The 17,013-nt window shown below is 37.7% G+C and overlaps 1 protein-coding gene across 1 annotated transcript in view; it reads left to right on the top strand.

Annotated features, from left to right (window-relative positions):
* Positions 1 to 17,013, top strand: part of NT5DC1 (5'-nucleotidase domain containing 1) — a 140,368-nt gene that overhangs the window by 118,221 nt on the left and 5,134 nt on the right. The window contains exons 9-11 of the mRNA XM_032338777.1: positions 2,948 to 3,066; positions 4,171 to 4,323; positions 11,205 to 11,373. Coding sequence (XP_032194668.1) covers positions 2,948 to 3,066; positions 4,171 to 4,323; positions 11,205 to 11,373 — 441 coding nt within the window. The remainder of the gene's footprint in view (positions 1 to 2,947; positions 3,067 to 4,170; positions 4,324 to 11,204; positions 11,374 to 17,013) is intronic.

The raw sequence follows: 17,013 nt of genomic DNA, 5'->3' as shown, positions 1-17,013 counted from the left end.
CTCTGTCAAATAAATAAAATCTTTAAAAAAAAAAAAAAGATCATTATTGAACATGCATCTATTTTAAAAACTAAGTAGATTGCAGTGTATTATCTAGAGAAGCTTAAAAAAAAATCAAATTGCAGAACAGTGTGCCAGTATTTGCATTTAAATGGGAGAGTTCATGGGTATAATATTAGTTGCCAAGACTGCTGTCTTAACAATAAACCACAGACTGGGGGCTTAAACACCAGAAATATATTTCGTTTACTTCTGGAGGCTAGAAGTCTGAGATCAAGGTGTCAGCAGGATTGGTTTCTTCTTCCGCCTCTCTTCCTGGCTTGTAGATATGCATCTTCTCCCTGTTGTCATCACATGGTCTTTCTTCTGTGTCCTAATCACCTGATTATCTGTGACTTATAATCAGTTCTTATGAGGACACCAGACATACTGGATTAGGCCCACCCGAATGGCCTATTAAAGGGCCTGACTTCAAATACAGCCACATTCTGAGATACCAAGGGTTGGGGCTCTACCATATGAATTTGAGGGGAGCACAGTTCAGCTCACAACAGGTATACACATATGCCAAAACTCTTCACACTGTACACTGACAATGTGTGCAGTTTATTGTTAATATCAGTTATATCTCAGTAAATGTGTCTTTAAAGGGGAGACGGAAAGAGTATATATTTGCTTTATCTGCATAAAAGAGTGGTTACCTTTTTGTAGAACAGGTAAGTGCACAGCGGAGAGAGTTCAAAAATGGAACTTTTAATATTTGTAAGTATATTAGTCATTCCCAAAAAAAATCACATTAAATACATACTACTTAAATATTAAGATAGTAACATCAAGCATATTGGGAGTTGGGGAAACAGGTGTGAGCTGCCACGTGAGCCACGTCCAAGCAGCTGTGGGCTGAGGTCAGTGGTCAGGCACAAGTACAAAAAACTCAACTCTTGTTCTCTATGGAAAGATTTTCTTACCTAAGATAAGTTACGGAACTCACCTTTGTTTAAGATTGTTAGCCATAGAGGTTCCTGGGTGGCTCAGTAGGTTAAAGCCTCTGTCTCCAGCTTAGGTCATGATCCCAGGGTGTGGGATGGAGCCCTGCATTGGGCTCTCTGCCCTCCCCACCGCCGCCCCCTCGCCCCCGGCCCCCGCTCTCTCTCTGCCTGCCTCTCTGCCTACTTGTGATCTCTGTTGTCAAATAAATAAATAAAATCTTTTTTAAAAAGGGGAGGGTGGTACTTGGGTGGCTCAGTGGGTTAAGCCTCTGCCTTCGACTCAGGTCATGATCTCTGGGTCCTGGGATCAAGCCCCACATCGGGCTCTCTGCTCAGCAGGGAACCTGCTTCCCCCTTTCTCTCTGCCTGCCTCTCTGCCTACTTGTGATCTCTGTCTGTCAAACAAGTAAATCTTAAAAAAAAAAAAAGAAAGAAAGAAAAAAGACTTAGCCATAGCCTTAACTGTATCATTTCCCCATATTTTGGAGAACTTTTGCTAAAATTTTACCATTTTGTGTTTTTACTTTTCTTGGTCATATGCTCTTAAAATAAGAAAATAAGGGGCGCCTTGGTGGCTCAGTGGGTTGAAGCCTCTGCCTTCCGCTCAGGTCATGATCCCAGAGTCCTGGAATTGAGCCCCGAATCGGGCTCTCTGCTCAGCAGGGAGCCTGCTTCCTCCTCTCTCTCTGCCTGCCTCTCTGCCTACTTGTGATCTGTCAAATAAATAAATATTTTTTTAAAATAAATAAATACATAAAATAAGAAAATTAAAAGTTTGATTTACTAATTGCTCTAATCGATTGCTCTTCCATCTCTCCGCCCAACCCTTATCTGCTTCCTAATTTTATTCAGTCAGTTTTGGGGGAATGTGTATGTTATAGGAACAAGTTAGAGCTTTGTTGTATTCATTTTTCTCCTTCATGCTTATAACCCAAACATCCATTAATTATTAAGCTAAAAGATTGGAGGAATAATTCAGACATCTTACAGAACTTAGGTACAAAAATTTTTCTGACTATATATCTTCATAGGAAGATTTCTTACATTAATGCTTTCTATCCAGTCCTTAAGAATGTTTTAAATTAAAGCTGTGACATAATTGACTTGTACGAAAGTAATACTGGTTTGCATTTTTCATAATACAGTGCTGTTTAATCAATCTGAGGGATACTGTAAAAACAATAAACTTTATAAATGAAGTTCAAAATGGATTCTAAAGTCCACTTTTTTTTTTTTAATCTGTTGATCTATTCCTAATCTAATGGAGGAGAGTAAACAGCACTGCATTTGGGCATAAATAGGAGGATGCCAAATACAAATTTCTCTTTTCTAAAGTTGTATCTTGTTCACAGTTGCGTCCATGAGCCATAGGCAGGTCCAGGAATCCAAATTTAGAGACAATTTATGGGTCTGTCTTACCCTTTTGTCTTCTAGCCCCCTTTTGAAGTCCTAATGTAAAACTAAGGAGTCTGGTTAATAAAAAACCACTTACCAGCTTTGAGGTCTCGAGCAAAGTAACTTCCCTGAGCCTTCTTATCCTCAGTTAAGAGGCTCGTTGTGAGGATGAAGTAAAATATACCCCCATTACCCACAGCCTCCCCACAGAGCAGTACATTTGCTTCAGCTGATGAAGTGACTCCTCATTCTCACCAGTCATGGGGGAGGCTATGAATGCGCAGAGCGAGGGGCTGTAGCGGAAATTTCTGGACCCTTCAGTTTTGCTGCGAACCTAAAACGGCTTTAAGAAGATCATTTGAAAAATCCTCTATGTATGAAAAATGTTAGATCTGTCTAGATGAGGACCGCCATGAAGGACTTGTAATCACCCAGGTGCTCACTGAATGCTAGCTCCTGTCCCCACACGGCTCCTTCCTGTGCACATCCTGCAGCCGTGCTTGGTGGGGGTCTGCCCAAAAATCACTTGATTAAAGGATCTGATTGTCAAACTCTCTTTTCAGAAAATGATGAGGAACAGGAGGCACTGCCATCTCTTGATAAACCTGGCTGGTACTCTCAAGGGAACGCTGTCCACCTTTATGAACTTCTGAAGAAAATGACTGGCAAAAATGAACCCAAGGTATTTTCTGATTGAGGTGGGGTTCTTGATGCCCTCCCGCAGACATGAACTATTATAAATTAAAACCATAATTCTAAATGCATTCAGCTTAGTTTTCTGTGGGGAAATCATCTACTACCTCTGCTTATCTGCCAGTCTTTTACCTCTTCTGCTTAAATAAGCCTTTTCTCTGTGATCGAGACTGGCTCTTTACCTAGAACAGAGAAGAGCAAAGATTTCAAGCAAGGAGGCACAGTTCTAGGGGATACACTGGACGAGTGTGTGGGATACCTGAGGAATAATATTCTGATAACAGGTCACCAAACAAACTTTATATGTAAAACAAATGTCAATTGAAATTATACCACAGACTAGCCTAAAGACACACTTGATTTTGATATGCTGGTCACATTGTTGATGTTGGACATGGGTGCATTTTTTATAGCATGACATTTTCTTCCAAAAAATGTTTACCGGAAAGATCAGCGGGTAACTGACCCCTGCTCCACTGGCTCCCACATTGCCACAGCACCCTGGGAACTCTTGAGGGGTTTAACAGAACATTCTGACTTGGAGGTTCTAGTTCCTACTTCCTTACCATTTACTCATGTAAATGTAAATTGAGGGGTATGGATTAGATCCGAGGGGCTTTGCCTGAGAATAACTGGAGAGCCTCCCAGAGCCCGCTTACCCAGCCCGGCAGAGATTCTGTTTCAGCCAGTCTGGGTAGGTCCCAGAAACTCTTGGAAAAGCTGGTGTGATGTGTACTCCTACAAATGTAACCCACTGTAACAAGTCATCGCTACTCTACCAGTTCTTCTCTTCTAAGGGCGGCCTTAACGATAAACATACAGACTCTGACTTCTTCAGAAAACTGAATAAACTCAGCCCCTGCCTTTCTTCTACCTGCAAATGCGTTGTGTCACTTCTTACAGCAAACCTGGTGCCCCACAAACCAAATGGGGCAGGTTGAATATTTGTGATGGTATTCACGGAAGTTTTAAGATGTTTATGTAACTTTTGTCCTAAGGACTTTTTTACAGGACTTTTTTCTGCTTCATGAAGTGAACACCACCACTTTCACATTCCTCATGCCTCAAACAGAATTTGCTGTCTGACTTACAGGTGGTTTACTTTGGTGACAGCATGCACTCGGACATTTTCCCAGCCCATCATTATAGTAACTGGGAGACAGTCCTCATTCTGGAAGAGCTCAGAGGGGACAGAGATGGGAAGCCTGAAGAATCAGAGCCTCTAGAGAAGAAAGGAAAATATGAGGTAAGGGTTTCCTTACTGGATCTTTCCTGGAAAGAAAACCCTTTATGTTTGACATATCTTAAAAAGTGCTTGTTTGTGCCAAGAGTGATGAAATCTCTTGGCACTTGGTGAACTTGCTATCTCAGTCCTGTTGTTAATCTTGTTGATAATTTTTAAATAATGCCAAGACCCATCTGTCTTCCCAGCCCTCTTGCTTTCACCCAGTGCTATGACTTCATGGGTGTTTTTTGGCTAATGTCGAGGCAACCAGATCCTGACTCATATAGTCACACCCTATGTCTCTTTTGCTTGGCCATGAAAGCTCTTCTGCTCTTTCTTCATGAGTATAAGTTAATACATTGGTAGCTCCTTTAGACTTGGTTCCTCAGCTGCCAAGAAGAAACCTTAGGCGAAGACTTGATGTAAAGAAAAGTAAAATATGTCATAAATCTGAAAAAGGGAAAAAAGTATATAAGCAAAAAGCAGCAGAAAAGAAGAAAGATCAGAAAATAATATGCATCTCTAAATTCATCCCAGTGGAACAACTCTAAGAAGGAAAAACTCAAGTCAAGAAACAAAAAATAACTATAAAAAGAAATGAGCTATTAAACCACACAGGGACAGAGAGGAAACTAACAAGCATACTACTAAGTGAAAGAAGCCAGTTTAAAAAGCCTATATATTGTATGGTTCCAGCTATACGACATTCTAGAAAAGGCAAAACTACAGAAAGTAAAAAGACCAGTGGTGCCAGGGGTTCAGGAGGGAGGGAGGTGAGTAAATGGAGCACAAGGGATTTTTATGGATTTTCATGATACTGTAATGGTGGAAACATGACATTGTATGTTTGTCAGAACCCATGGAACTATACCACATGAAGTGTTAACCCTAATGTAAACTACAGCCTTTCATTAATAATAATGTATTAATACTGGTTAACCAGTGATAACAAATGTACTGCACCAATTACTGCAAAATGTTAATAATAGGAGAGACAGTGGGCAGGAAGGGGAGGCAAATGGGGAACAGATGTATGAGAACTTTCTGCACTATATGCTCTAGTTATCTGTAAACCTAAAGTCTGTTCACTTAAAAAATAATAACCATAAATAGACCCAACAAAATGTTAGAAGAAAGGGTTCAGGTTTTTCTGAGGTTTCCGCTGAGTAGCATTTAGTCTTCAACATGACACTGGAAGTTCTTTGGACTGTTTAAGAAGAGCTTTAAAGCAGTCTTTCAGGGGGTGGGCCTTCTATCCTGCGTGACTTTGGAGAAGGTTTTCACTAAAGAGAAATTAGGAGATTTGGTTTCTTCAGAATGCTTTGAGAATACAGGTACTGTATTAAGAAAATGAAGACTCCATGGGAAAGTTTCCTCCAACATTTACAACAAACAGTAGCCCCATCCTTTTCCCATGACCCCTTTCTCTTGTTAATCAGTTATAAACACATGAACAGAATTCATAAGTGGCTTTTAGACAGAAAATGATGAGTCAACAGCTTGAAAATTTTATTTCCTAAGACAGAACTGAAATAACGTTCCTTTCCTATCAAACTCTACCTCCCCAACCCGCCCTGTTCCACTGAACGTGGGCAAGGAAGCAAGGAAGAGGGCGGTTCGGCCACGTGACAGGGTTACAGTAAAGCCCTCACAAGTCCAGCTGTAGCCCCAAACTCTCTTCCCATCTCACATTGTTGAGATTCCAGGTTAAATGGAATTGTGGAAGATGGATTGGGGTCTGAGGCAGGTGTTTTGCTGCAGGATTCCCAGCTGTGGCCCAAAGCTTCATGTTGAAAAAGCAGAGTATTCTCGTACTACCTGATTCCAGAGTTAACCTGGTCAGACTGAATGATACGATGTTTCTGTAGTTGGTGTTACGGCAGTGTTTGTGTGATGGGTTCCTCCTTAGCAAATGTTTTCAGGACAACTCAGTTCTCTCTTCTTTAAGGAGAATCCTCTAATCCTACATCTTTCTGCTTATATTTAAAAGCCGATTTAAAATTTAAAACAATTGGGTGTTTTGTTTCCTTTTTTTTAATTATCTTGTAACACAAACCTAGGACTATAACTTCTAGAAGCCGGACAGCTTTCATATTTAAGTTCACCTGTATTCCTATACACAGAACACTTTCTCCGTCAGCACATCAAAGCCCTTGTGTAAGTACAGCATGTCATGAGAATTCAGATTCTTTCCTGCTTCCCTGTGGAGGAGACAAGAATACAAAACCATCCTCAGTTGTTACAGGAGGAAGGAGACAGTCCATAAAGAGAGCTAAACACAAAGTATCGTGTGAGGGTTCTTCTGTTGATTTTGTAATTATTAAGAAAAATGTAGTTTCATTTTTCTAAGCAAATGTCATACACTTAATATATATCACATTCAGTGTTTTAGTTAGCACAAAACCAGAATGCAAAGGGATTTAATTCCTTATTTCTAGTTAACTTTATGCAGCTTAAATGAACTTTTAACAGGATAATCTAAAAACAAATCAGATCATTTCAGGATTGATGCACTCACTGAACAAAAACATTTACTACATTCTGTAGAGGTTAGCATTTTGTTTCACTTAGGCTTGAATTCAATTTCTCAGATATTTACAAAAATTTCACCCTTCATAAAACCATCTGGAATGTGAAGATCCCTTTTACTTCCCTTCATTTGTGACAGGAAGCTCAAGATAAGGACAGAGAACATCTCAAATGGCACTCGAAAGGCTTACATAAGAAATTTTTTCTAAAATCTTACTGCATCTGTTGATTATCCATTATACTATACTGGAGCATGACAGATAAGCAAAAATGGCCCATTTTAATAATCAAAGTAAAGCTAGTTAAGGAGACAAGGAAGAATAATTTGTTTTCATTTATCTTTGGAGAAATAAATCAAAACTCACTTCATTAATCTTGTAATTACTTGGACAATCTTAAATTTCATAAGATTAGCCTCCAAAAGGAGCTCTCCTCTTCAGCTTCCTTCATTACTGTTCTCATCTGTTTCTTCATTTGAACTTAAAACAAATAAAAATGTATTCTTCAGCTTTTTAGAGTAACATACTATGAAATTTATGTGCCAAAATAATTCATTTTAATGATGAAAATTCTCAGCAAACAAGAAGGGGCCAGCCTTTGATTAGAGAAAAGCTATCCAACAAAACTCAGTGAGAATATAATCTATAATGGAAAATTTTAATGGAGAAAAAAGCCATACTTAATGGAGACAAGTGGTCTTAAAGGTTCTGGGCTAGACAGAGGATACCTATTATTAATTATATTGTGTAACAGAGGTGGCCAACACGACAAGAAAAAGAAATACGGAATTAGAGTTAGAAGATACCAAATTGTGATTATTTCAGAGTTGTATAGTCGTTAGCATGGACCACCTTAGGGAAACAGTTAGCAAACCATTATAACTAAGAAGAGAGTTGTGCAAATGCTAGATCCAAATCAGCATTCAGTAGCTTGGGGCACCTGGGTGGCTCAGTCAATAAAGCATCTGACTCATGATTTTGGCTAAGGTCATGATCTCAGGGTTGTGAGATCAAGCCCCATGTCAGACCCCTCACTGGCTGTGGAGCTGCTTAACATTTGCTCTCTCTCCCTCTCCCTCTGCCCCTTGCATTCTCTTTCTCTTAAAAAAAAAAAAAATCAATAGCTTTTCTCTGTGCCACCACTAAGGACTTACAAAACATAACAAGAAATAAACCATTTACAAAAGCAAAAAAAATGAATCATTGTATTACTGTCTGAAAATACATATCATAAGACCTTGATAGAGAAGTTTTTAAGTCTCTATTAGGGTTCTATTAGGGTTTCTGAACAGGTGAAAGAAATCAAAAGTACAAATCTCCAGTTATAAAATAAATTAAGTCTTAGGGACTTATTATACAGCATGGTAACTGTGGTGAATAATACTGTATTTCACATATGAAAATTGTTAGGTGAGTAGGTTTTTACAGTTCTAATCATAAAAAAATCTAATTTTTCGATGATGGCAGATGTTAACTAGACTTACTATGACCCAGGCGCCCCATCCTATAAATGGATTATAGGCCTGAAAATAAGAAATATATCTGTAAAATTAATGCAATATACAGAAATACCAAATTATTATGTTCTGCATCTTGTTAGTATGTCAATTAAACCTCAATTTAAAAAAAAAAAGATTCTAAATACAAATGAAAAAATAGAAAGATATACCATATTTTAAGATTATACTGATACCTATTTTCCTCAGATTTATTTATAAGGTCAGTATAATGTTATAAAGAAATCCCAGGAGGATTTTGGATGGACCTTCACAAACTGATTATGCATTAAGCAGAAAACTGAAGGCCCACAAATAGCTAAGATAATTTTGTAAAAAAGGATAATAAAGGGGAGGAATCTTACCCTATTCAATACTAACCATGTTAGGAAGCTACAGTAGTTTTTCAATATAGTACTAACAACAAAATACATAAAAAGGTCAGTGAACAGAGGAAAATGAACCCAGACATAGGACCCTGTATCACATTCCAAGTTACCATGTAAATGTGATGCGTGGTAGAGGATTGTCAGTCAGCAGGAAAAGACAGCTCAGTAAATAGCACTAAGTAGTCCCAGTATATGAAGAAAAAGGAGTCCCTTTTCCCCCCTATATAAATTTTAAATGGATTATAGGCCTGAAAATAAGAAATATATCTGTAAAATTAATGGAAGAAAATTATGAAAATATTTTTGTGACCTTAGAGTAGGGAAGAATTTCTCAAGTTAGAATCCAAATGGGCAACAGTAAGTAGAAAAAAATGACACTGTATCAGTATTAAATACTTTTGTTCAAGATACCTGGAATACTGTTAACCAGTGGGTGAAAGACAGGGAAAAGGATCTTCTTAAAACATCCGTTTAGATAGAACCTTATGAAATTGCCATTTTTTTGGATGTCTAAAATAGTTCAACATCAGCTGAACAAAGTCAGTTTATACACTTTGTTGTGTATAATTGGACAAAAGGTATCCAGCAGGTATAATGAGTCTGGAGTTAACATTCTTTCAGATTACTCTCTATGAGACATTTTTTTTGTTTGCTCTGCCAGTTCCCCTGGGGCTCTTCTGTATTTAGTCTTGTCAATAAAAATAAGTTACAAGTTAGGTAGAGGAAACTGGTTACATTCAGACTTTTTCTTTTTCTTTTTTTTTTCTTTTTTAACATTCAGACTTTTTGTCCTTCTTAAAAACTTCTTACTTTTCCATAGTGGTCTGTGACCTTAATGTGAGTATTCATAAACATACTTTTTTTTTCTTTTTCAAGACTAAATGGATCATTTCTAATTCATATAAGTATGGAGAGAAGGAGAGATCCAATATAACTTAGTTGCCATGTGTTTAATGCTCTCTCCTATATAGATTCATCCTTAATTAAATCTACTCTACAGTGTAATTGAGAAATAAGATTTGATAGCTCTGTGTATGTGTGTACTTATATATATATATACATTTTTCAGAATAAATACTCAAAATTTTTATCACAAGTGTAAAACATAAGAGCTTATTAGATTAGCAGAGATATCTTAATATATTATTAAAATGTCAGTCTAACATCATTCTCTTCTTGTTCAGCATATACATATACTGAGGTTTTAATTTATGCAGGTCTCTTTGCTGAGAATATCAGAGATTTGTGGTTGAGTCACACACCATTCCTTTTTTTTTCTTTTTTTAAGATTTTATTTATGGGGCGCCTGGGTGGCTCAGTGGGTTAAAGCCTCTGCCTTCGGCTCAGGTCATGATCTCAGGGTCCTGGGATCGAGCCCCGCATTGGGCTCTCTGCTCAGCGGGGAGCCTGCTTCCTCCTCTCTCTCTCTCTGCCTGCCTCTCTGCCTACTTGTGATCTCTCTCTCTCTCTGTCAAATAAATAAATAAAATCTTTTTTTTAAAAAAAGATTTTATTTATTTGTCAGAGAGAGAGAGAGCACAAGAAGGGGGAGTTACAGGTAGAGGCAGAAGCAGGCTTCTTGGGAACCAGATGCAGAACTTGATCCCAGGACCCTCTGCCTGCCACTCCCCTGCTTGTGTTCTCTGTCTCTCTCTCTGAGACAAATAAATAAACCTTAAAAAAGAAAAGAAAAAGATGACAGATTTTATAATCCAGATTATATAGATATGATGGGAGTTTTTACAATTCTTAATTTTATTACAAACCCATAAAACACTGAGAAATATTTTTTAATGAATCTTTAATTTAATTGACAATTTTTATATCCCTGCTCTGACCTAGACATTAAGCCTTAAAGTTACGCTAATTTATATAAGAAAGTTCCTAATCTTCTGTAGTTCATTGTCTGTCAAAAGTGAAAATTAATAGTATGATAATTTGAAGATAGCCTGAGCAGGAGTATATTAGGGATAAACTCAGGGTAGGAAAATGGAGAAGACCTAATCTAACCCGAGTGTGAGAAATTAAGGAAAACGTCTTAGGTGCATCCAGGCCAGATCCCAAAGGATGAGAAAGGGTTCCCAAACAAAACAAGGGGAGGATACTTCTTTTTTTCTTTTCTTTTTTTAGGGAGAGCACTTTGGGCGGGGGCGGGGGGGAGCGTGGGGGAAGTGGTCGCAGAGGGAGGAGAGAATCTTAAGCATGCTATATGGTCAGCACAGAGCCCAATGCAGAGCTGGATCTCACCATCCCAACATCATAACCTGAGCAGAAATCAGGGGTCAGATGCTTAACCAACTGAGCCACGTAAGTATTCCCAGAGCAAGAAACAACTAAACTAAGCTTTGTTTTCATTTTTATATAGTATCTGGTTTGGTTAAATGTAAACTACACAAATTCCTAGAGTTTTCCTAATTTGATTTCCTTAATGGGGGAAAAGCTTACAACACTGAAAATTAATCATAGTTTTCATTGTTCTCTTGTTTCAGGGTCAAAAGGCAAAGCCTCTAAATGCATTATCTAAAAAGTGGGGCTCTTTTTTTATTGATTCGGTTTCGGGACTGGAAAATACAGAAGACTCATTGTTTTATACATGGTCGTGTAAAAGAATCAGTACTTACAGCACTATTGCAATTCCAAGTATTGAAGCAATAGCAGGTAAGCAGAAACAGACTTATAAAACTTCAGCTGTTACTAGACAGTAATGACTGTAAGTACGAGAATTCTTGCCTTTGAAAGAAGAAAATCTTCCCATTGCATTTATTTTTCTTGGGCTACACCTAGGTTATAGCAACCTAGGTAATTAGGACCTGCCTGACTCCTGGAACCAACTACAAAATCTGGATTTTTTTTTTTTAAAGTCTGCTTGGGGTCATAGGAGAAAAGGAAAAGTTACCAGGACAGTTTCCTAAAGAAGCCATGTAAGGTGAACCTGACTTTTGGAGCTGCTTTTCCCTTACTGTTTGGTGTTTGCTAATTCTAAAGAGGGCACCAGGGAAAGTGAGTGGACCTTTCATTAGCTTCCTGAGCCTACAGGCATAGGAATGGAAAGTAGGGTCTGCCAGAGGAGGGATGAACCTGATGAACTTTCTTAATCTGTACTGAGACCCTGAATTTAGAGTAAAGATAACTAAAGCTCAGTGTTCGATCATCTCAATCCCTTAAACTGCATTGAGAATATTCTCTTTAGAGGAAGTTAACATCATTCTAGGGCTCAAATTATTTCTAAAAACAATGAATGTAAGGTTCAGCACATAACAAAAAACAGCTATGCCCACAAGGTTATGAGATTACACTAACAGAAATAATAAAATGTACCATGGCCAAGTACAGAAAAGAAAGGACTGAGAAATTTAGTAGAGACAAAAAAACAATAAAGAGAATGGATGTTCTAAAAATGAACTATTAGAAAATCAAAATTAAAAACCTAATGGATGTTTAAAGCAGATTAGACACAGTTGAAAAGTGAATTAGTGCACTGGAAGACAGGCCAAAAGAAAATTTTATCCAGAATGAAGCAAAAAACAAAGCAAGATACAGAAAAAAGGAAGATATAGAAGAGGGACTAAGCAACACTGGAATACAATGAGAAGGAATAAGATTTCTATAATTGGAACCCCAGGAGATGAGAGAATAAGCCAAAAGTAATAGCTACAACTTTCCAAAAATGATGAAAAGAAATAAGGCAAAGGTGTAAGAAGCCCAAAGAACTGAAACAAAATAAATAAAAATAAATCCAAAGTTAACTGCTAAAAATCAAACATAATTAAGAAATATTAAAAGCAGCCAGAGAATAAAAAAGATTGATTTGAAAGGAGTAAAAATTAGACTGATATCTGACTTCTACAAAAAAACAAAAGAAGCCAACACAGTAGAACAGTATCTTTAAATTGCTGAAAGACAGTGGCTATTAATCTTGATGGCAGTCTATAACCCAGTAAAGATACCACTAAAGAATAAAAGAAAAGTATTTTTAGACAGTCAAAAATGGAGGAAATTTATCTCCAGAAGACCTACACTAAAGAAAATACTAGGGTACTATTCTTCAGACAAAAGTAAGAATGTTCCCTGTTGGAAGACTGAAGATGCAAGAAGGAATATACAGCAACAGACGGATAGATAATGAATAAATTAAATGAACATTTTCTGTTGGAAATTTTTTTAAAAGTTCTAAGAGGTTTAAAGAAAGCATTTTTAATTTTTATTTTTATTTATTTATTTTTGGGAGGGGGTGAGTGGGAGCAGGGTGGGGACAGAGGAAGCAAGAGAATCTTAAGCAGGCTCCACACCCAGCATAGAGCCCAACATGAGGCTGTATCTCACAACCCTGAGTTCACGACCTGAGCCAAAGTCAACAGTTGGACACTTAACCAACTGAGCCACCCAGATGCCTCTAAAGAAAATATTTTAAAACATGACTTTACCAAAAAATTGCTAGAACAGATAAAGAAATTCAGCAAAGTCGCAGTATATGAGTCAATACAGAGAAATCAGTTGCATTTCTACACACTAACAATGAAGCAGAAGAAAGAGAAATCAAGGAATGGATCCCATATACAACTGAACTAAAAACCATAAGATCCGTAGGAATAAATCTAACCAAAGAGGTAAAGGATCTGTACTTTAAAATTTACTGTAGAACACTAATGAAAGAAATTGCAGAAGACATGAAGAAATGGAAAAAGATTCCATGCTCATGGATTGGAAGAACAGATATTGTTAAAATGTCTATGCATCTCAAAGCAATCTATACATTCAGTGCAATCCCTATCAAAATACCACCAGCATTTTTCACCAAGCTGGAATAAACAATCCTAAAATTTGTATGGGACCAGAAGAGACCCACAATAACCAAAGTAATGTTGAAAAACAAGAACAAAAACAAAACCCCAAACTGGGAGGCATCACAATTCCAGACTTCAAGCTATATTGCAATGCTGTAATCATCAAGACAGTGTGGTACAGGCACAAAAACAGACACACAGATCAATGGAACAGAATAGAGAATCCAGAAATGAACCTTCAACTCTAATGCCAACTAATCTTTGACAAAGTGGGAAAGAACATTCAGTGGAAAAAAGATAGTCTCTTCAACAAATGGTTTTGAGAAAATTGGACAGCCACTGCAGAAGTGCAGAAGAATGAAACTGGCCTACTTTCTTACACCATACACAAAAAATAAACTCAAAATGGATGAAAGACTTAAATGTGAGACAGGAACGCATCAAAATCCTAGTAGAGAATACAGGCAGCAACCTCTTTGACCTCAGTCACAGCAACTTCTTGCTAGGCACGTCTCCAAACGTGAACTATTGGGACTTCATCAAGATAAAAGGCTTTTTGCACACCAACGGAAACAGTCTACAAAACTAAAAGGCAACCTACAAAATGGGAGAAGATATTTGTAAATGTCTTATCGATAAAAGGCTAGTATTCAAAATCTATAAAGAACTTATCAAACTCAACACCCAAAAAAACAAAAAATCTAGTTGAGAAATGGGCAGAAGATATGAACAGACATTTCTCCAAAGAAGACATCCAAATGGGCAACAGAAACATGAAAAAATATTCAACATCACTTGGCTTCAGGGAAATACAAATCAAACCACACTGGTCAGAATGGCTAAAATGAACAACTCAGGAAACACAGATGTTGGCGAGGATGCAGAGAAAAAACCGTCTTACACTGTTAGTAGGAATGCAAACTGGTGCAGCCACTGTGGAAAACAGTAGAGAGGTTCCTCAAAAAGTTGAAAGTAGAGCTGCCTTATGACCCAGTAATTGCACTCCTAGGTATCTGTCCTAAGGATACAAAAATAGTGATGTGAAGGGGCATATGCACCCCAATGTTTATAGCAGCACTATCAAAAATAGCCAAAATATGGAAAGAGCCCGATATCCATCAACAGATGAATGGGATAAAGTTATACCACATCTTCTTTATCTATCAAAAAGAATGAAATCTTGTCATTTGCAAAGATGTGGATGGGTGGATGGAACTAGAGGGCTTATGCTAAGCAAAATAAGTCAGTCAAAGACACATGGCACATGATTTCACTCATATGTGGAATTTAAGAAAATAAAACAGATGAACAGAAGGAAGGAAAAATAAGATGAAAACAAAGAGGAAGGTAAACCATAAGAAACTCTTTATAGGAAACAAACTGAGGGTTGCTAGAGGGGAGGTGGGTGTGAGGACGGGGTAACTGGTGATGGGCATTAAGGAGGGCATTGAAGCAATGAGCACTGTTATTTGCAACTGGTGAGTCACTAAATTCTACCTCCGAAACTAATATTACAGTATATGTTAATTAAATCGAATTTTAATTAAAATATCTTTTTTAAATGATGCCAGTGGCAGGGGGACAGTTATAGGCCAATGGCAGTGGGACAGTTGTAGCTAAAATGCTTAACATCCTTGTATTTTATGGTGAGGAAATGAGTATGTTAGGTAGGGGCGCCTGGGTGGCTCAGTGGGTTAAGCCTCTGCCTTCGGCTCAGGTCATGATCGAGTCCTGGGATGGAGCCCCGCATCGGGCTCTCTGCTAGTGGGGAGCCTGCTTCCCCCTTTCTGCCTGCCTCTCTGCCTACTTGTGATCTCTGTCTGTCAAATAAATAAATAAAATCTTTAAAAAAAAAAAAAAAGAGTATGGTAGGTATTGATAAGTCAAAAATGCATGTTGTAATCTCTAGGATAACTAAACAAAGAAACCATAATGAGATACATACTAGCTAATTATGTAAAATGATTTTAAAATCGAAAAGAAAAAAATGGAAAGAATATGAAAAATAAATAAGACATGGAGAATATTCAGTAAGATGACAGATTTTTAAAACTGAGTAATTATATTAAGTATAGATGGCAAAAATCTCTGATTAAAATCCTGAATGAAATAACAAAGCCCAACTTTGGGTTGTTCAGAAAAGACATCTCTGATATACAAGGACACAGGAAGTTTAAATATCAAAGGATGGCAAGAGATAATACCTTGCTAATGATAACTAAAAGAGTTAGCTATACTAATGTGAAAGAAAGTAGACATTAAGGAAAAAATCCATTATTAACATAAAGGAGAATTACTTCTTAATAGTAAATTCAGTTCTCAGAACTATGTATCTGAAAGTCTGAGGCATTCACAGGTCCCTGATTAAGATCAGAACTTAAATCCCTCCATTATCTTAAAACCAAGAAACCGCTGAAAAAATCCATTCTGCTTTGCAGAAGTATATGCTTTTGCTTGCTTATTAGTTTCCTGAAGTTCCTCTCAGAATTTGGCAACATGCCTGAGGAAGAAACCAGCAGGGTCCAGTTCTCCACCTATTCCTTTATGGCAGATTCCTAGCCCCTCAAATTTTGTGTGCACCCCTTCAAAGACTGCCAAAACTCTACTAAGGTTTTTCTGCTGCTAGTAACTGCCCCTGCCTCCAGGAAGAATTCAGGTGCATAAGAGAAAAAGCTGTGGCAGAATGTCCACTCACTCTCTGCTTGCTAGGCCTTCCCAGAACCTGGGTACTCCGGTCTTACGATGATGATGATGATATGATGACAATTACAACCCTAAAATACATAGAACCTGCCCAAAAGTCCATTCTCTATGCCAGTGTACAAACCCATTGTCAATATATACTCATTAAAATAATATCTCAGGGACGCCTGGGTGGCTCAGTTGGTTAAGCAGCTGCCTTCGGCTCAGGTCATGATCCCAGCGTCCTGGGATCGAGTCCCACATCGGGCTCCTTGCTCAGCAGGGAGCCTGCTTCTCCCTCTGCCTCTGCCTGCCATTCTGTCTGCCTGTGCTCGCTCTCTCCCGCCTCTCTCTCTGATAAATAAATAAAATCTTAAAAAAAATAATAATAATAATATCTCATTCTCATTAGTTTCAAAAGGATAGTTTAATTTTCATTTTGTTCCATGCTTATACACATGAAATTAAAGAAAGATAACCTAAACATACTTATTCCTTTTACAATTTTCCTGTAAAATAAACAGAATGTGTAACTTGAAGGAAGGGGCTAGCCCAGAATTAAACAATGATTTTCAGTTTTTCTATTTCACTCTTCCTTTATTTCAAAGTGATTCGATTTTATAGTGAGAGAATAAAGTAATGTGTTAGTAGAAGCCGATGAATTATTGTAGTAGTACGTGCATAAAAACCGGGTCAAAGGGACATGGTTATGAAATAGTAAGAAAGTCGAAGTAAAGTGAACCTTCATTATTCTAGGATTTAAATATTTCTCCAAAGAATGAGAAAATAACCCCCTCGCCATCTTCTGGGGGGAATCACCTCTCCTTAAAGA

This window comes from Mustela erminea, chromosome 4, assembly GCF_009829155.1.
Source record: "Mustela erminea isolate mMusErm1 chromosome 4, mMusErm1.Pri, whole genome shotgun sequence".
In the NCBI taxonomy this organism is placed as follows: Eukaryota; Metazoa; Chordata; class Mammalia; order Carnivora; family Mustelidae; genus Mustela; species Mustela erminea.
The sequence above is the reverse complement of the archived record's forward strand: the minus strand, read 5'-3'. Positions and strand labels throughout refer to the sequence as shown.